Source organism: Harmonia axyridis, chromosome 3, assembly GCF_914767665.1.
Source record: "Harmonia axyridis chromosome 3, icHarAxyr1.1, whole genome shotgun sequence".
NCBI classification, from domain to species: Eukaryota; Metazoa; Arthropoda; class Insecta; order Coleoptera; family Coccinellidae; genus Harmonia; species Harmonia axyridis.
In genome coordinates, this window is record NC_059503.1 from 37,381,517 (window position 1) to 37,403,153 (window position 21,637).

At 36.3% G+C, this 21,637-nt stretch overlaps 1 protein-coding gene across 1 annotated transcript in view; it reads left to right on the top strand.

Moving 5' to 3' along the window:
* The window catches only part of LOC123676160 (phosphatidylinositol 4-kinase alpha), a 25,287-nt gene continuing 3,650 nt past the window's right edge, over nt 1-21,637 (top strand). Inside the window, exons 1-22 of the mRNA XM_045611884.1 lie at nt 1-204; nt 338-551; nt 732-1,129; nt 1,186-1,609; nt 1,659-1,823; nt 3,184-3,438; nt 3,553-3,748; nt 3,812-4,099; nt 5,753-5,901; nt 5,981-6,151; nt 15,863-16,136; nt 16,201-16,506; nt 16,565-16,703; nt 16,769-17,065; nt 17,125-17,316; nt 17,443-17,632; nt 17,808-18,015; nt 18,067-18,296; nt 20,705-20,949; nt 21,019-21,200; nt 21,263-21,437; nt 21,490-21,627. Of these exons, the coding sequence (XP_045467840.1) occupies nt 115-204; nt 338-551; nt 732-1,129; nt 1,186-1,609; nt 1,659-1,823; nt 3,184-3,438; nt 3,553-3,748; nt 3,812-4,099; nt 5,753-5,901; nt 5,981-6,151; nt 15,863-16,136; nt 16,201-16,506; nt 16,565-16,703; nt 16,769-17,065; nt 17,125-17,316; nt 17,443-17,632; nt 17,808-18,015; nt 18,067-18,296; nt 20,705-20,949; nt 21,019-21,200; nt 21,263-21,437; nt 21,490-21,627 (4,926 nt within the window). The 5' untranslated portion in view covers nt 1-114. The remainder of the gene's footprint in view (nt 205-337; nt 552-731; nt 1,130-1,185; nt 1,610-1,658; nt 1,824-3,183; nt 3,439-3,552; nt 3,749-3,811; nt 4,100-5,752; nt 5,902-5,980; nt 6,152-15,862; nt 16,137-16,200; nt 16,507-16,564; nt 16,704-16,768; nt 17,066-17,124; nt 17,317-17,442; nt 17,633-17,807; nt 18,016-18,066; nt 18,297-20,704; nt 20,950-21,018; nt 21,201-21,262; nt 21,438-21,489; nt 21,628-21,637) is intronic.

Below are 21,637 nucleotides of genomic sequence, written 5' to 3' on the forward strand. Positions count from 1 at the left end.
AAGTTTATGATTGAAACAGACATCAGCTGAGAAGTGAGGAGTTGTATTTGACAATTCTTCAAGTTTGTAAATATGAGTTGTACAGTACCAAGAAATCAAAATAACTAATGAAAAATGGTGAAAGACGATAAATTATTTTTCCATAGGACAGTGCATGAATTAGCACAATCCCTTGCAGCAATAAAAAATGTTTCTTGGGAAAAAGTAAGTTGCATGAAGTCAAAGGTTCTAATCCAAATTCCAAGGTTTAGAGAATAAAAACCATAACCATAAAAGTTTATATTTATAATTATAAATATTTAATTGTATAGATATCAACACTTGCCCTTATTTATAGGTCCAACCCTTGTTTTCCTTATGTCCAACAGAAAATTCTAGTGGAGGAATTACCATCAGTACAAGAAATCAAGATGCTGTCATAGCTTTAGGAATATTTCTTCTAGAATCAGGTTTACAGCATAAAAATCGTATACTACCATATCTATTGAATATTGCAAAACTTATTGAAAAGGCCAACTGGAGTGATGAAAATAAAATAAACATAACTGATAGTAAGTAAAATAATAATAATAACTGTTCTTTATTGGCCATCGACCGAAGTACTTCAGCCTAGTTTATTACTCAAAAATAAAATATAAATAACAAATATTCTTTGTTATATTTAAATTGAATTAGCATATATAATACCTTTGATCTAACTTCACTTAAGACTGCATCAAATGTGTTTTCAGGAATCCCAGTTGCAGAAAAATTCAGCTTTTGCCTACACACTCTACTCTGCGACATAGCAGTCAAAAGCGAACATGATTTAGAAGAAATAGTTGATCTTCAAGTGAAATGTTTAGTTTCAATAACTCAGAGTATTAAGAAATATCAAAATGCTGAAAGTCTTAGCTCATCAACTAAACTTTTCTTGTGCAAAACTACTCTACCTGTCCTCATCGGCCTTGCTAGAGCAATGGGTAGGTTTTGTACCTTAGAACCACCCTTAATATGTCAGTTATTCCCTAAGAATATTGAAACTCCTGTTTCTGTCAATTCAAATAATGATGGTACCAAAAGAAGTTTTAGTAATTTCCGTTCAATAATACCAAGAAGTTTGAGTTGTAATCTCTCCAACTCACTTGAGGTAAATATCCTTATCTTTCATCTCCAATCCTATTATATAATTCATGATTTTTGCAGGGATATGATACTACAGATATTGCATACAATTCTCATTCCTTGAAACGTGGTTCCCTCATTACTCAAAACCTAGGAAATTATGATATTACTACTTATTTTTTTGCTAAATTCGGATCCTCTTTCAATCAATTCCCATATCTCAGAATCACAGACCCAGCAGATAAAAAAGAAAAATTTGTCTTTCCCTTGAACAAACTACAGACAATTTTAGGTCTTAGTAAGCAATTATTGACAAAAGATACCCTCAAATTTCTTGATGAACAAAGTTTAGAGGTGTATTCCACAAATAAAATAAAAATTTTTCCTTATAAAACTTTTTCTGAAACAATTAACTTGGTAATGGTAACCTTGATGAGGGAGCTGTTACAACCGCAAAAAGAATTACCAGTAGGTTTCACAAAAGATGTCCAAGAATTTGTAAAAGGTTAGTACAGCTAGTGTTGTGAATCAGTTTGTATTTTGATGTTTTCAAGGATTATATTTGAATGGACAGACAGAATTACAAAGTAGAAATCATGATGCCAGCGAGAGAGAAGATCGAGAGAGTAATTATGCACTAGTAAATAAATTCAAAGTGAATGTAATGGCCAATGCTGCATGTGTGGATCTTCTTGTTTGGGCTATAGGTGATGAAACTGGTTAGTATTCAAATAAGTAACATGGCAATGTCCCAGAATTAATCAATTGATTTCCACTGTTAAGATGGTGAATATTTTCTACTAGCAAGAAAATTATTTCCAACTACATGAAGTCCTAGTAAATGAAAATAAATTATGACAAGCTAAGAATATAAGATAATAAAAATATGTCCATATTAGATGTTACGTAATTTTACAATATTATATATAATTTTTTCAAAAATTTGAGAAGAGCACTTACTTTGCGTCATGAGCTTTTAAACGCTGGTTATTGAGTTTTTTCGATATTCATGTTCAATTTTTTCTAGTTCTAGTAACGCAACCGACATGAAGCTTTTAATTGTTATTTTACCTCCAAATGCAAAATTAAATCTTGATCAAATCCGATTCAGGAAAATAAAATTTCGAGCAGACATATCTATGGAACACCTAATCAGATTTTGCCAACTAACGAAATTTATCGCGGCATTCAAAATCCCAACCTACCCTGAAAATTTCAAGTTTCTAAGTTTTTCTGGTCAAGATTTATCTTGATTATGACTGGACAGAATAAAATTTGACCACTGACTCATCAGTAGTTTCAACCTCATTGTTGAAAACTACTCCTGGTTCAAAATACAGACATAACGCAATGATATAGCAACAGTTTTCAAAAATATCTTTCAGCATTACCAACTCAAATTTATCTGAGTGTAGCATGACTATATGCTCAAAAAAATGTATTATTGATCGACCCCATCTTATGTTCTGTATTATACCTCTTTGCATTAAGTCTACACTTAACTATTCAAATCCTCTCACAATTCTTAATTCATTTTCATTACAGTGAATTTTCAATGAAACTTCAAATTTTTGTATTTAAAATATCCAGTGATATACACAAATTCCAAACAATTAATTACACTACCTTTATGATTTCCCAATCTTTAATTCTCAACTTTTTTTTCAGTTGATATTCAATACAACTTTTCCACTTTGGTTCGTTTTATAGTATCAATTTTAGGTGAAAAATTTGTGTTTTCTAGCCCTGTCCATTATAGTTTGTTTTTATTCCCGTTTGTTTTCATTCATCAAAATAATACCAAAATTTTCATTGTGCTTGATGAATCTGCAAAAAATTATTGAATAATTCTCACATTGGGTGTCATATATGTAGAATGATATATATTTTCAACTATATTAATTTGAAGTATTTTGAATGTTATATCCCCCAGTAAACTTCTAGCATGTGTGTTTTGCTTTGAAAGCAGATATGTTCATTGTCTTTATAGCTTATAGCTATGTACTTAACATAATTCCTTAACACTTTTCACCAACTTGAAAAATGTATATTCTCAATAAGTTTGTTATTTTTTTCTAGGTGCTGATAGTTTATGTGGAAGATTAACAGAAAAAATCAATTCGAATCATGGATATCGATTAGTATTAGCACATATGCCTCTACTTATGGTCTGTTTAGAAGGCCTAGGAAAGTTGGCAGAAAAATTTCCAAATATTGCTAGTACTTCAATATATTGTCTAAGGGATTTCTTGATCACACCTTCACCTATTTTATCAAAACTCCATCGTCAAGCTAATGAAAAAAGCAGCAAAGATAACAATATCAAAATTACAGGTGAAAAATTATCAGAAATTTGTACTGAACCTAAGTTTCATATTCTGAACGATAACTTTCCATAATTTTCGCGAGATTTCATTTGTTCTGTGAAATTCACAACATTTGTTTCAGCCCAAAATGGAACTTTGAAAGTTGAAACATCAAAAAATCCCAGTCAAACCCAAATGGCTTTCGAAAAATTGCGTGATGCTGCTATAGAAAATTTATGTTACTCTCTTAGTGCTGCCCATTCTTTAGATCCAGATTGTGTAAGGGCTCTAGTAGCTAGTGTGTCTAACAGATTATTTACTGCAGAAAAAAGCGATAGGTAATTTTCATGCATAAAATTCCTTTACATGTTTCACAACATAATCAACAACATAATCCACAGTGAATCTACCCTGATATCGACAAATATAGTGATAATGCTAGGTCATGTGGCAGTTTCAATGAAAGGAACCCCAAAAACTACAGATACCATTCTCCAATTCTTCCAACAGAGATTTTGTAGGGTTCCTTCAGCCTTGGACACCCTCATAGTTGATCAACTTGGATGTATGATAATAGCACAATCTGAACCTCATGTTTATGAAGTGGTGATGAAAATGTTCACAATGATTACTGTTGAAAGTAGCAGTGCTGCTTATGGTCATGCTGGAAGTGAAAAAACACAATATAGGTGAATTACCACAAGTATCTTTTTGATTTGTATTATAAGTGCCCATAGAGTGATTGAATATTCTATTTTGTTATTGCTTGTTTGAGGTGGTAAGTATTTTAATGAAATTTGCTTAGAGATCCTATGGAATGCCAATGCTGAGTTTTTGAACTCATGATACTTCCGCTAACTTGAAGAAGAAACCTTGATTGTCGACTTTTTTTAAATTTTCCCCTATAATTAAACATTATTTTTTTTGTATTTGTTGAATAATAGTAATTTACGTAACAAGTCCGGAAAATAGGGTTTTTTTGGACGAATAGACAAAATTCCAGGACGAGCGTAAGCGAGTCCTGGAAGTCTGTGAGTCCAAAAAAACCATTTTCGGGCGTGTTGCGTACAATATTTTTTCGGAAAACATGTAAAATAACACTATCGCTGCTGCTTTCCATATTTTATTGCGATTGCGATCAATAAACATGCAAATTTTTGACAACTAATTTCATATGAACTGTCAGTCGTTATCTCGGTTGCTAGGGATTCTATGATTCTTTTCCGGCCTAGTCCGGGAAGTACGTACTTTCCGGACTAGGCCGGGAAATGCTACTTTCTCAGAGAAAAAGCGTCCGGGAAGTGAGCACTTCCCGGACGGTTGCCGAAAAAGGTTATTATTATTATTATTATTATTATAATTCGAAAAGTACATGTTAAATGAGAACTGTTTGTCAGTACAAAGTTAAAGAGCATCAAATTTCCTATAAAAATTACTGGTCATACAATTTTTTAAACCAATAGATACTGTTACTGCATTTTGGCGAATGAGAATATCAGCTAATGAAAACATGGTTTTTGACACATAGATAATTAATTATAAATTCAACATGTATGCCTTACATACTATGTAAATCCTAATGTGTTCTCCTCTAATGCAGTAAGAAGAACTATAAATCAATGTCTTCTCCAGTAATGGGAGTAATCTAAAACTTTTCTGCTTCTCCTTCAGGTATTTTGAAAATCATGACATCTGCATCTTCTTCTACATTTCTTAGATACCCTTAGCCCCCATTTCAGTCATCAGTAGAATAATGAAGCTTATCTTGTTGGAATGATGTGAAATTGAATAGATTAAAAAATACAAACTTTTACTACATATTATATTTGGTATACATCTATTTTATGAGACCAAAAACATGTTTTTTCCACTATAATTCACAGTTTTAAAAATGATGTATCTCGGTACCCATTAGTTCCAACAGTTATATGACCAGTGATTATACAGCTTGTGAAAAGTTCCATATTTTTCTAATACGGACCTGATTTTTTTAATTAGTTCAAAGATTAATTGATGTACCTAATGGAGTGAATTGTGCATTCCAAATATCAATCAAATATACTGGGTGATTCAAAAGTCATGAGGAATTGCAAATATTGGTGAATTCATAAACCATCCTGTATCTCCTCGGCCATGGGGAAGATTAGACATAATATAGATTTAGATTTTTTGGATTAGTCTAGGGTAACTCTACCTCAGGTTAGCTTATGTTTTTCACCATGAAACACCCTGTATAGGAAATTTGATACTCCTGGGAGAGTTTGATGAGTAGTTTTTGAGTTATTATTTTCTGTAATATTATTAACAATTATTGGTAATTTACTGATTGTTTTTTCTTACAGGCATGTATCTAGACCAGTGATCAATGCATTGGCAAATATAGCAGCAAATATACAGGGTGAACAACAAATGAATGAATTACTTGGTCGACTCCTAGAGCTCTTTGTACAGTTGGGACTCGAAGGAAAAAGAGCTAGTGAAAAATCACCAGGTAGTTTTTTCTGGTTTTTAAATTATAATTCAATTAAAGATGTAATCAAATATTCACTCGAAGCATTTTTTAAATTCAGGTGCACTCAAAGCATCAAGTTCTGCAGGAAATCTAGGAGTATTGATACCAGTTATAGCAGTTTTGCTGAGAAGATTACCGCCAATTAAAAATCCCAAACCAAGAATTCACAAATTGTTCAGGGATTTTTGGTTATATTGTGTTATAATGGGTTTTACTGCATCAGAATCAGGTAATGGAAATGTTAAGAATACAACCGTTTTCCACCCCGAAGGGCAAGAAAACGGATATTTTAGGTCTTGCCGAGGCTTGACCTTTCGGAGATTACCCCGCTGATTTTTTTCATGAACATGTGACTATACTTACCCCTCTTACGCGCGGAAGCTACGCCAGAGAGGAGAACTCTCCCCTCCGTACCATTTCTCCTTTGCCGGCTAGGAGTGGCGCTGTAATCCACAGTGCCCGCGTTTCTTCAGTACCTTCTCTTAAAATGACGGCAAGGCATTACTCAGGTCAAGCCTCGGCAAGACCTAAAATATCCGTTTTCTTGCCCTTCGGGGTGGAAAACGGTTGTATTTTAGCTCTGTGCCTTCGGCTTGACCTTTCGGAGAAGTGTTTGGCATCTGCCGGCATTCAGCGTACTGTGACTATCAGATTAAGAGTATGGAATAAAACCTCCTCTTTACTCAAAGTATATAATGTTAAAAAAAAAAAAAATAAATAAAATATTTCTCTAGATTCACAAACAAAAAACAAAACTCAACTCTGTAATAATGTATATATAACTATGAAATATATATATGTATATATGTAGGAAAGATATATATATATATATATATATATATATATATATATATATATATATATATATATATAAAGGTTTGAAAGAAAAACATTTCATACAATGACCAAGAAATCTGTCCAATGATATCACATGAGAAATCACAGCATCGAGTTTGATGGATCATACTGAACTGAAGGAACTTCGTAAATTAAGTCTTTTAAATTCGCTTGGTCTTTCAACATTCTTGCAATAGTGCTTGAAAAAGTTATTTGAACCTCGCCAATTACCCTTCTCCAAGATGGAGTCTATTGAAACATTATTTTGAAAATCAAAAGATGCTACTGCGGAACGGATAGACCCGGGACCCATTTCAATTCTCAAATTCTTGAAAGGTTCTTTGAGCCATCCTGCTATTATTGTCCTTGTTGCTGCTCTAACTGTCCCTCTGGTTGTGATAAAAAGAGGGAAAAGTTTTTTCTTAGCCCACCTTCTCTGCTCAGACACTTTAATTAGGAGATTAACCCATTTGACCAGGTCTAAGAGTTCATCTCCCGAACTTCTTAGCTCCCAACCGGATTGGCGATATTTGGTTCGATCCGTTTTAGACCCAAACATAGGCCAGAATATGATCGTAGAATTCGAAAGCTGGCAGTGATCTTTATCCAGGCTGATGAGTGTAAGATCATGAATCCTACGACCTGAGGCCAATAGCAACAAGATGGCTGTGTGTCGTGATACTTGAAAAAAACTATTCTGATCCGGGGGATGTGACTTCAACCACTTGACTAGATCTAGGATATTCCAAATGGTTGACTTATGCGTAAGACATGCCGAGGTCTTGAGGCCTATGGCTTTCAACATCGTTTTAATCAATGGATGCCCTGACAGTCGTTCCGCGCCCTCGGGTGAAGAGAGAGTTATCACCACAGACTTATGGACCAGGATCGTCGACAGAGCTAACTTTTTAACTCTGAACAAAAACGACAGATATGCACAAATATCTGATGCGCTTGGTCCATTGGATCTTACACCCGACCTTTCGCACCAAGACCTCCATTGTTTCCAGGCCGAGTGATAGGTTCGTAAAGTTGAATCTCTCCAAGCACCCTGAAGAAGTGCGACATCATCTGGTGATAGACCTGACATTAACGGAGTCCACCCCGTACCTTTCAAACTTCCAAACGAAGGTCCTCTGATCTGGGCGGAGGAAGATCGGTCGAAAGATCGATAAGAGCGTGGGACAAATTCCTTAGAATTATTGGAGCTTCTAGAGCTCTGTGTTTGAGGTCTGCCCTCCAGAATACCTTCTCCCAACGTGGGACTACTAGAATGAAAGTTCCTTGGGATTTGTTCAAATTTTGCAGAACTCTGGGAATTAGTGGAGGTGGTGGGAATATCCAGGCGAGCCTGAACACCCAGGGTCTGCTGAACGCGTTTATGAACACTGCTCGCGTGTCTCTCGCATCTATCGTTACATATTCTGGAACTACTCTCGATCGGTTCGTCGCAAACAAATCTATTTCCGGGATTCCCCATTTGGAAAAAATCATCGATGTCACCTCCGCTTTTATATGCCAATCGGGAAGAATCAGACCCCTTGACAGGCAATCTGCCATTGTGTTGCAATATCCGGGAAGGTAGTAGGGAAATATGGATATCCGAAACTCGTGTGTTATGGAAAGTATCTCTCTCGTTAGTTCCAAAAGAGCCTTTGATTTCGTCCCCCCTTGATTTCTCAAGTAGGCCACAACAGTTCTGTTGTCTGACTGTTTCATCAGGGATTTTTCCACCAATGATTTCTTCAATTTCTTCACGGCTATAAGCACGGTGAACAATTCCTTCCTGTTGATGTGCCAGGCTTTCTGAGTCTGTGTCCACGTCCCCGACATCTGCGTCTCGCTCATTTGAAAGCCCCAACCCATGTCCGATGCGTCTGTTGACAAAAACATTGTCGGCTCGGGGATGAAAATCCTTCCGGGAGTGGAAAGGTTCTGTAACCACCATCGACAATCGGCTAGAGCCTCCTTGGGACACGGAAATTTCTTTCTCGGTTGGATCTCTGGCAACCATTTGCTTGCCCGTTGAAGCCTTCTCGTAAAGAGGCGACCCATAGGGGTAACCAGAGACGCAAAACCTAGCCTGCCTATCAAGGATTTTCCCGACTCCCAGCTCCAAGTACCCTTGCTCACCAACTGGTGTAAGCTCTCTCGAATTCGTTGAGTCTTCTTGGAGGGTAAGGTCTTTCTGTTCTGTTCGGTGTCCCAAATTATACCCAAAAACTCCACTGATTTCAGTGCCTCCAAATTGGACTTCTCTAGGTTTACTTTCCAGCCTAGGCTCTGAAAAAGATCTACTGCGTATTCCAACTGTCTCATTAGTGTTGTTGAATCTTGGTGTGCAAGAAGAAAATCGTCCAGATAAACGATTACCCGAATACCCTTTGCACGAAGGATACTCGCTAACCAATTGCTTATTCGAGAGAAAATCAGAGGAGCACTGGACAGACCGAATGGTAAGCATGTCATTTGAAATACTCTCCTTTTGTAAGCGAAGGAGAGGTACCTGCGATGCTCTTCCTTTACTGGAATGTGGAAGTATGCTTGTGATAGGTCCAGTTTCCCTACAAAGTCGCCTTCTTGAAGAAACCCTGGTACTTTGTTTTGATTTACCAGACGAAAAGGCTTGGGATTTAAATACCCATTGAGACGCCGAATATTGAAAATCTGCCTCATCTTCCCGTCTTGTTTCGGGACTAAAAATAGTTGAGATAAGAACCCGGTCTTTGCCACCGATGGTTCCACCACTTGTTGATTTATTAGAGTATTGATTTCTTTTGACATAGTTTCTGAAACTTTTGTGGAAAATTTTTTTATAATAGCACCTGTCAACGGAACAGAAGGAGGTTTCTTTACAAAGGGGATGGAATAACCTTTTATTGCTTTCATCACGTATGTTGGAGCGCCTAGCTTTTTCCAGATGCTCGAGTACCCTTTGATCTAACCTGCTACAAAGGGCGCGTCAAAGACGCCTCTTGCCTTCTGGACGACGCGGCTTGTTGGTTCTTCCTACGTGACCACCCCTTGTTTCTCGATGATTTCTATATGAAGCAACTGCAGTAGAATGAGGACTCGAACGATTTCGCCAAGATGAGCTCTTAGATTTCGATGGCTGAAATTTAGACGGTCTCTTGTGCTCTAACCGAGACTTTTTTTGAGGGACAGAATATGTTCTGTTCCCGGATCTATCTGACTGCTTGTAAAAAACATTGAAAAAACCTCCTTGTTCTTTTAAAAAATCTGTTAATTTTTCTTCATCGAAAATGTGCGTCGAAGAAGGGGGAATTTGGTTCAATTTGACTGTTTGAAAGTCCGATTTCGTTTTATATGCTTGACGTCTAAATTTAATGGTTTCTGCTCTATGAGCACATACAAATTGTAAAAGATCATCTGAATAGTTCTTAAAATTAGAATTGGTATCAATTAGGACCGACTTTAGGTCGTCGACAATATCAGGGTGCTTAGCGGTAAGGCCTTTCAAAACCTCAGCTAATGCTTTTCTTTGGTTTAAAAGGCCATGGCAGATAGTGCCTAATGTATCATCAAATGTTACTAGTAGGTCCGAGGCGAAAGACCTAGTCGCTAAACTTCCCAACTGCGAATTAACTTTGAGAGCCCCAAAAACTGGCGCCGCCTGCAAGCGTTTCTGAACTTCTTTATATCTAATTTTGTTCCACGATTCTGAACCAAAACGTTGGCAGGCAATACCTTCTGCCTTTATGATTGGACTGGGCTCCGGAATGTCCGGAGCAGCTTCCTTTACATCAGGTAAAAAATCTAGATCTAGGTTATCTGTGAAATCAATAGCTGGCGCTTGCCAAGTTTGGGAGCTCTCTTGATCAGAATTATAAGGTAACTCATCTTCCTCTTCGGCCGATGACTCGACCCCTGTAGATTGAGTTTTTGCTAAATCATCCAGGCGGGCGCAGATTGAAGCAAACATTGTATCCACCTTATTTTCAAGAAGGGCGACTCGATCAAGCCTTGGTCTCTTCACAACTTGCTCCTTTGAAGAATATCTTCGACGTTTACCATGGGAGTCTTCAGACATTTCTTCTTCTGAACCAGCTTCTGACTTCTCACCCAACTGGCCTGAAGCTTCTTGCCTGGATATTAGCAAAGGTTTCATATCTCTAACCGCCTGATTGAAGATTTCGGATTGGGCGGCCGAACCTCTTATTCGATTGGAAACAAATGGGGGACTCATAATCAGGGCCCTGCAGAAGGCCCATTCTAACATAGACATTTTGATGTCCCTGTAGGTTTTTTCCCACAGATGATCCGCTTCTGGAGAAAAAGCCCTCACTACTCCCAGAGTAGGAAGTGCAAACCTGATTTTGTTGAGGACCAGGGGATCCACTGGATTTCCTATCACCTGTTCTTTCGTCAGCTGGGCCACCTTCCACTCGGTCCAACCCTCTGGCAAGTTTTCCTGAGCCAAAAGTTTCAGCCTTTCCAAAATCAGATTATCATTTTCTGTCTCTGCAGATTCTTCAAGCAGTTCACCGATTTTAATGAAGTGGGTTGGTAGTGCCATCTGGAGAATAGAGAGTTAATTCAGAAAGTCTGAAAAGTTCAAGACCAAATAGTCCTTCTCAGCTAACCCTGAGAGAGTGGTACAGATATTCAGCTGAACAGCCGATCGACTGCCTCAGTAAAACAGAGTTTTTTGGCTGCGTTTGCAGAGCCTTTCGGCTGCGTTTCTGGAGCCTTTCGGCTGCTTTTGTGGAGCCTTTCGGCTGCGTTTGTGGAGCCTTTCGGCTGCATGAACAGAGCCTGTCGGCTGCATGAGTGGAGCCTTTCGGCTGCATGAGCAGAGCCTTTCGGCTGCGTTTGCGGAGCCTTTCGGCTGCTTTTGTGGAGCCTTTCGGCTGCATTTGTGGAGCCTTTCGGCTGCATGAGCAGAGCCTTTCGGCTGCGTTTGTGGAGCCCTGTCGGCTGCATAAGCAGAGCCTTTCGGCTGCATTTGTGGAGCCTTTCGGCTGCATGAGCAGAGCCTTTCGGCTGCTTTTGTGGAGCCTTTCGGCTGCATGAGCAGAGCCTTTCGGCTGCTTTTGTGGAGCCTTTCGGCTGCATGAGCAGAGCCTTTCGGCTGCATTTGTGGAGCCTTTCGGCTGCGTTTGCTGAGCCTTTCGGCTGCGTCTGCGGGGCCTTTCGGCTGCGTCTTCGGAGACGGACGGCTGCGGTTGCGGAGGCAATCGGCTGATCTTAGTAGAACGTAGCTTCCTACAACGAAAAAAGGGATAATTCATAAACTTACCTTTCCAATAGGACCCCTAGGCACCGGAAAGATAATTTCACAATTCCGAACACTACACAGTGTTAAACGATCGTAATAACAACGAACGCTTTTATTTCACTTGTTCACTAGTCGAGAATCAACAGCGTACTGAAGAAACGCGGGCACTGTGGATTACAGCGCCACTCCTAGCCGGCAAAGGAGAAATGGTACGGAGGGGAGAGTTCTCCTCTCTGGCGTAGCTTCCGCGCGTAAGAGGGGTAAGTATAGTCACATGTTCATGAAAAAAATCAGCGGGGTAATCTCCGAAAGGTCAAGCCGAAGGCACAGAGCTAAAATACACTCATTTTTCTCACCCACCTTTTTAAGCGGTAATTTCCGAATAGAGCGCTATAAAATTTCGTTACAATTTTTCGAATTTCGGGAATGGATTGATGTAAAACAAAAGGTCCTCTACAAGTTCCACTAAATAGGTTTTCATCTCCACGCTCGGGAACAAAAGCAGCAAATTTTACACTATGATTTATTATTTTTTCTTATAGTAGTAGCAATAGTAGGATAGGAAAAGTGAATTATTTTATTATTATTATATTATCTCGACACATGTAAAATAAATTTTGTGAATATACTGATTAGAGTGCAAAAAAAATTGAATTATCAATGTGACGACAAAAGTAAAAATTCTTAATGTAAACAAATTTTAATGAATATTCTGCGACGAGATTCGAAACTCCGGGGTCAATACTTCGAAAATTTTAATGAAAATTTCAAAAATTCATATCTCTGAAAGCATAACTGCTAGGACTTTGCTGTAAAAATATTGTATTCAGTGACATCGTTATAAAACATGTTTTCAATTTAATGATTACGTGTTGTTGATTTTCTGATAAATGAATTTCTTAAACTTTGGTTTCAAAATTTTGTCACATAAAAAATTCATGGATCGTGTTATAGATCTAGCAAGATTCATCCATATGAAACCAATTTTTGTAAATTTGATACAAATAGCTGTGAAAGTTTCTGAGAAGAGCTCTGGACCGATTCCCAAGATTTATTATTGAAAATAATATTGAATAAGCCAAAACGGAAATTCATATATTCGTATAATGAACATAATTATTGTTTGTTGAAGAATATTTTCAGCTTACTTGCTCAAATACCGGGTTATCAGGTTAATAAACTTACCAATTATTATTCACAATAACATTTATTTATACTATAAATGAACTATACAAAATAAGTACTATTTATATTCACCATTTATTTGGACTCAAATTTCCCTCAATGGCTATCGAAATCTGACTTACTGGAACCGAAACAAAGATGCTGGAGCTTCCCATTAGGTTCCATCGAGGGTTCTATTGTATATATAAAAAATATTTGCAGTGAAATGACATCATAAAATTTTTTGCAGGATAATTGCTATAGTGTGGATATATTCCAAGTTTGACCATAAATCAACACCAACTCTTACGCTCCGAATTTTTTAATCTTGTGTTCGATTTTGAAAAATTATGAAATTTTCATACTGTTACATTATTTTAGTTACCAAATCAAAGCAATTTTGAAAGAATGAAAACGTCAAATTTAAATTATTGAACTAGAAAAGTCTGACTCATCGACAACATCGTAAATTGATGGAAATTTATGAACGAATCAAGCAGTAACCCTATGTCCTACGTGAGCGACTAATGTTACGACGCGAGCGACGCCAATTTTATGTACTACGCGAGCGATGTGAGCAGCGCGACTTTTTTTGTCCTACGTTGAAATCTACAAACGCGACACGACGCGACATAAATATGGTTGGGTTGGGTTGGGAATGTGCATTGCGGAAGATCAGTCCGTTGTCATACGCATATAATGAGGTGGTCAAGAAAACGTAAATTATTCATATGTGAAAATGTGGCTTCAAAAATGCTTATTGTAAGACGCAGAAAAATGGGAAGAAAGAGAAATCCAACAAATTAAATATTTTTGGAACGAATGAATTTTGGAGAGTTTCACCACTTATATAAACAATTAAGGACTTCTCCAAATTTATTCCACAGTTCCTACAACATTTGACTATATAGCAACAATAAAAAAAAATCTAAGAAATACGTAAACCATTACTGAATTGAAATATTTTTTTTCAATCTGCATGGATACCTACGTATTACATATAAATAAGGTTTATTTATTATTACTCAATGATATATTAACCTCAACTATATTTATTTCCTTCAAATGGATATTTCTTCAGCATTAGTAATATAAGTTATGCGTAAATAAATGAAGTGGAATAATAAATGATGATTATTGGTGGGATTTCAAATAAATTATTTATTTCCATGAAACTAATATTTGTTTGACCATAGATCCAATAAATGATCCATTAACTATAATGCATTTTCGATAATATCAAATAAACATTTCTCCCAGTGTATATAATACTATAGTTAATTTGTCAATCTCACTTGTTTCCCCCAGTTCATCGGCAATTCTACATTCTCTATCCACCAACAGTCGATTATGATATCTTTTATCAGTCTTGTCCCAGAGTATACTGGAATTTCTAACAGCCAGTATTAAAACTTCGTTTGAATCATTCATTGTAGAGCGGTCGAAGTAAACGTGCCTGCATCAACAAGAACTACTGAAGTTCGCGCGTATTCCGCTTGGAAATATCAAACAATTTGATCGCCGACAGAGCGCGAAATTCGGCTGAAACAGTTTTACGACCGATACGACTGCACGTAGGACAGCGCTATTATATTCCAATGTTTGATATATCGCGTTTGGTCGCGTCGAGCTAATCGCTCGCAATAATTCGCTCACGTAGGACACAGCGTAACAAGAGGTTTTTCGTTAATACCAAAATCTCACTATGAGTGACGTCATGTCATACCTAAATCGAATAGACTATCTTACATTACAACCTCCTTTTCTGTCACTCTGTAATGGCCTAGGATTGTAACACAGTCAGGTTGTATTCCAGTCAGTAGTCTTGAGGCCGAGGGTCCGATTCCGAAGGTGGTTAACAAGCTTTTTTCATAAGTCACCTGCGGAAAAATCTTTGGATTTGGGATATTTTTCAAGATAAAAAGTAATGACAAACAATTGTGTAAAATTTGTAGTTTTCATTACTCCCGATTGCATCATTTTTTTTGTTCTAGATTGAAAAATGTTTTTATGTAGGAAAAAATTTTTATAATCTTTAGAATTCGGTCCAAAACAGGCAAAATGCCTTACTGAAGCAGAAGAAGAGGAATTCGGTGGTAATTCCCTAAAATGTTTAGTAAAAAAATCGAATCCAAGAAGAAACCATATCAAACTAAAAACTAATCTTTGAAGATTGTTTAGATGCTATTGTATCCTAGAGAATATTCAAATCATCTAGAACTTGAAAGATTGGGCCAAAAAATAATTTTTCTTATCGGTAATAAGTTTTCTTCAAATCTATTTTTTGCGCTTCTAGATGATAGTCAATGTGTTTTTGAGCGGTCGTTCCCCGAACAGATCGCTCTATAATTTCGTCAAGATGTAATTTTCGAATTTTGAAACAAACTTTGGTTTCAAACTATAAGATTCGACCCACTATACAGTATTCGTGGTCAACTTTCTCGAACGGAATGACCGAGAAACTTGAAAATTTCGAACAACGCCTTTAAGATTAACAAGCAAAATCCGGCTAGGGATTCCATAAACATGGTCGTTCGAAATTTTGTTTTTCTGATTAGTTGAAAACCACCATGTTGATCGAAAAAAGAACCGTTCTATAGTCTCTATAGGCAATAGGCTCATGAATGAACAAGCGCTTATACATGTCATACAAGTCGTCCAAGTCTCGAATTTATTGAATTTTTCATTAAAAATGTTTAGGTTTATGGCCTGCTGAGTGGTATGATGGCGTCAAAGAAATATCTGTCAAATCTCCTGCCTTAATATCTCCCACATCAAGTAGATCCGAAATGAGGGAACTGCAATATACTAGTGCTGTGAGGAACGACAGTGTATCAATTACGGAACTCCAAGAATTGAGAAACCAAATTTTGGATTTGTTGAAACATCCTACAGATGTTACAGCTATAGTTAATAAACTTTCCTTTGCTCAATGCACATTTTTATTGAGTGTTTATTGGGTTGAAACCTTAAGGTAATTTTACACATAATTACTATGCATAATTATTGCTATTATTCTATATTAATATTTCCACCAGAATTCAATATTCAGAGGAACCTTCATTGGTTACAATTATCACTGATTACCTCAGTGATTCTGCTCTGCAAAAGGACAAAGCCGGTATGTGGAGCTGCGTTTCTTCTGTGAGTGAAAGAGTTTTTGAAAAGTTCCTAGAAGTGATGAAGAATAAACCGAAGAACGCTGCAAGGGAATTGGAACTTGAGAAGCATGCCCAATTTTTACTTGTCGCTTTCAACCATCCTCATAAACAAATCAGGAGGGTCTCCGATAGATTTTTGTCAAGCCTTGTAGATAAGTTTCCACATCTATTATGGAGTAGGAGGTAATTTCATGTAGGAATTTTGGCTCAAGGCTCATTTCAAATATTTAATATTTTTCAGAGTACTATGGACAATGTTAGATATCCTCCAGGTATTATCTAATTCTTTAAGATTAGATCCAAATCTGTCCACTCCTGACTTGAGAATTCCACAGACTCCTTGGTCTATTCAACTAATGGATACTTTAGAAGCAAGAGAAGTAAGACTGTACAAAACATTACCTCATGGATGACTGTGTTTATATTCACTTGATGATATTTTCAGGGCATTGTTAAAGATTTCGCTGCAAATTCAGAGCGTATAATAAAAGAAGCTATAAAATGGGCTCCACAGTGGACTAGGAGCCATATCCAAGAATATATAAATCAAGTTGTACAGTCAGATTTGTGGCCTCATACTGGTTTGTCAATGGCTTTGGAATCTCTTTTGCAATTTGGTCCTCTTAATCTATACAGTTTACCTTTGAGTATAAGTACTTTAGAAAAGAGGCCTAAATGTGTTAAAAGCGATTCTTCGAAATTGATGTTGACCAGTTCTTTGAGAGCTAAGTATACTGGAGAAGTAAATCTTCTGGTTAGAGTCTTTATCAAAATATCTGACTATCTCCTCTTTCCTTTTAGATTCAAGGTATGATGACTGTATACTGCTCTCATCCAAACGATTTAGATGATACTATATTGAAAAAAGTATGGAAGTCTTGCAAGGAAAAGCAAGATCACCTACACAATGAAGCTCTCTGGCAAGCTACTGCTCTCTTGATATCGAACAAAGAACTGAATAGGAATCTCTTACACTGTATTGCTTGGTCACAAGTAGGTATATTATATGACATGCATGAATATGGTTTTATCTTTGCAAGTGAAATTTAACTTGTTATCCATATTTCGACTTATTTTTTTCATAGTATTTTATCAAAATCCTATCAACTTCAATTAAAGGTTGAATTATTTACTGAAGATGCTATGAAAACTGCAGTAGAATGCTGGCAGTGGCTGATAACTTCCAAACCAGAATTGGAAATAAGATTTCTTCAAGAAATGGTAGCTGCTTGGAACTTCACTGTTCAGAGAAAACTAGGAATATTTTCACCTGGAATGAATGGCACAAGTCCCTTAGCAGCATTCGAAGGTAATCGATTACCAGCCCATTACTTTTGAAAAATACCAATCCTATCCTTTTTTTCCTTTCCCCAGATTTTCCTCTGTAATATGTTAATACTGTTTGAATATAAATAGAAATTCCGTGATCTGAATTGACTAATTATTAAATTAAGTTGTTACTAACATGAATGTCATTATTTCAGGATGTAATCTATCAACCAATCCTCCATTTATCAGACCTCATGCTATATGGGTTCAATTTATCTGTGAACTTGTTGAAACAGTTAAATACAGCAGTTATGAAAAGGTTGAAATGTTAGCAGGACTTATACATCGATCTTTAGGTATGACAGTTGGAGCTATGCCTCCTAATCAAACTAGACATGTAGCAGCAATAGGTGTGAGATTCAAGTAAGATTTTGTCTCGAATAATTTCTAGTTCACTCATAAATTTTCTTCAAGGCTACTCACTTGTGGATTGTCTCTTCTTCAAGGGGATATTTTGCCAAAAAGCTTGGCCAAAAATGTTTTAAGAGAACGTATCTACTGTAGCTGTCTTGATTATTTCTGCAAAACAGTCACATGCCCAACTCAAAGTGCTTCAGAGTTGAGAGAAGACATTACAACTTTGGTTAGGTTCTGGCAGACCCTACATTCCGATAAAAAGTACTTAAAAGCTAGTGATGTAGGCGGTAAGTAATATCACACCTAAACTTAAATCTTTTATTGAATGTTGCTCTCTTTATCATTTTGACAGGATAGCATGATCTCAAACGATAAGGTTCGGCTCACTGTTGACAAATCCGTCCCCAAATTCAATTCTGTCCGTCCGTCTGTAAACACTATAACTCGAAGGGAAATACCTAGAATCTTGACGTTTTCAGGGTAGGTTCGGATCTCGAAACGGTTAATGTGCCTCATCCTCATTTTAGGAATAGCACTATTAATTTTCACTCAACACCGAATGATTTAGAATAAAAGTCTCTACATCTCGGATTCTACCTTTCAGATATTGATGAAATTTGGTAAAGATATTCGGTTCAGGACGCGAGTATTTCTGAAGAAATTTCAGCTTTTGATTGTACTGCACTCATTGCGCAAATGTAAAATTCCCAGGACTTCAATATCTTAGTCCTACTGGATCAATTTTGAAAAAATTTTGTATGAGGATTTGGGTTAGGCCATAAAGTTCAGCGAACGAGAAAACATGCCCAATTTGCATAGTTTTTTTATACAAGTCCCATATATAACTAACATCATAGGGGACTGTGAAATATTTTTGGTTTATAACGAGTTTAGAAACAGAGGGTTCACAGAATTGGAATGAAAATCGATAGATTGTATGTGGTCGTAACAATCCTTGGATATGTCTGTCCATCCCAGGAATTTTCTCACCGTACCTAAAACAACCGCCTTCTGCATTATTTTGCACATGTATTCACATGATTCTTCATATTTCTCTCAAAATTATTAGATAGGTACTATTCCTATGAACAAGATGATAATTGGAATAGTTTTTGTTAAAAGTATTCCCCACTGACACCTTATATGAAATTCGAGGTCTCTATATTTAAAATTTGTTTTCGACCACATTTTGATTCATTGTTGTTCATAATCTAGTTCTTTGATGTCTAACTTTTTATAGAGTCACCTTATTGCTTGAGCACCTAATGAAGAGTATTTTCTTCTCCGATTAACAGCAATTATTAATTTTGCAGACACATATCAATCAGCAAAGTATAACTCTTCTTGCCTAGGCAGCAAAGTAACGACTTTCCTGCCTAGGCAGCAAAATGATTCTCAATGGAAATAAAACATTTGACATTTTCTGACAATCAATATTTTTAGCTACCTTCATTTTTCTGGAGGAGTAAGTACTTCTAAGTCGCTATCACTGTCCATAATATGAATATATCTGAGATGTCTAAAAACCTGGTGTATGGACTGATTAGACTTTGTTTTTCCAATTTTGATAATATTAGTTAAGTTTCGTTAAGTCAACTGTAGGTAGCGCTATTAACAAATTAAGATAGATTCTTGTTATTTATTATTTATAATAGCGTATTCGACTGGATGCATCAGTGCGAATTAATTCGAATTTTTGTAGAACTAAATGACATAATTAGCTCCAATTAATTCGAACTGGTGCACCCAATCGAATACGCTATTAGTTTTATGACAGTTTGTACCATCGAGATAGAATAGAATCTATTCTATCTCGATGGTTTGTACCTATGTATCTTGCATTATAGTTATGACCTGTGTAAGCAATTCTTGGAATTGTAAGAACACCTCAACTCCAATATACTCTCTCTCTCTGTCTATTTCAAATATATATTTGAATTCATTCTAGTGAACGTTCGGCCAGGATCGAGTTTTAATTATTAATGTATTCTATCAAAATCAACTAGTATGACGGCACCGCCACAAAATAAAACTAATATTTGGTCTACACACTGACACACATACATTTCCATAGCAACCAACCATTCCAACAATTGCTATTTCTATCAAATTCCGTTTTAATTTATCACTATGGGAAAAATAAAAAAATTGTGAGAATTGTAATAATTTGCAAATACAATATCTACATATATCATTAGATACAATCGAGGAAAAAATTATATGTTCAACTCGGCAGCAAAATAGATTGACTGCCTTGGCTGAATTCTTACTCTCGTTACGCTCGGCTATGAACTATCAGCCGCGGCAGTCAATCTTCTATTTTGCTGTCTAGTGAAACAAATAACTATTGGTAGCACAGGTTGTTCAGTTTTTCCTGGACGGGTCTCCCAACTTTATTTTTTCAACAAGAAACCCAGGTTTTTTTTTTTCAAAATTAATCACTTGGAATATTTGAAATTACAAAGTCATGATGAGCCCTATTTATTTCTTGTCAAATATTATACTTGAGTTACTATCTCAGACAGTATATCACAGTATATGAACGTGGTCACCGATATACAGGATATGATAAAAATCTTGTCAAATTTTGTAAATGAAAATTTACAGGTTTTCCTCATTTAAAATTGAACACCACTATCGATTCTTAAAATCCATTTTCATTATTATCATTATGCATGTAAAAACTGCTTTTTAGACTTGGACCTCGGAATTACACCATCTAATATGCCAAATGCCACTCTAAGTGAATTAGCGAAACCAGGAAATATAAGTACAACAGGAAGTATAACTTCTGGTTGGATTAATACTGTTCCATTGTCAACTAGTACAAATACTTTGAGTAAAAGATCTGCTAAGTCTACCAATACTAAACGACCTCAATTAGCGGATGGATTTATCAAATGTTACTTAAAAAAAAGAAATCTTATATTGGAACTCTTGGTGAGTGTGTTAAATTACACAGTACCATTTTAGTCATTTTAATGAGGGTAATATATATTTTTTTAACAGGCCGTGGAAATCGAGTTTTTGATTGCGTGGCACAATCCAAATAGTAGAACTGAGTGGTTAATTCCTGGTGAAGATAATATAGCTTCCTGGAGAGCTAAGACGATAACAGAGAAACAGTGGCATGATTATACAAGATTAGCTTGGGATATATCTCCGGTTTTAGCAGTTTATCTTCCAACAAGGTAGTATCAGCTATTTTTAATTGGGCTATATGTAAAGGGTATAAGTTATATGATATTTTCAGGTTTAGAATGAATGATGCTATTATAAGCGAAATAGAGCATCAGGTTCGATTAGACCCTGTGTCTGTTTTTCACATACCTGAAGCCTTACAGTATTTAGCAACAACTGACAATATACTTAATGATAATATAAAACTGGTACATATGCTAACTTGGTCAAGAATTTCCCCAATTCAAGTAAGTTTTTGGATAACTGTTAAACGATGATTTTTGAACTTTTAGATTGCAGGCTTTAGCGTATTTTAGCAGACAGTTTCCTCATCATCCCATAACTGCCCAGTATGCAGTAAGAGTACTTAGTTCATATCAAGCAGACGCTATACTGTTTTACATTCCTCAGATAGTTCAAGCTTTACGACATGACTCTGTAAGTTTAG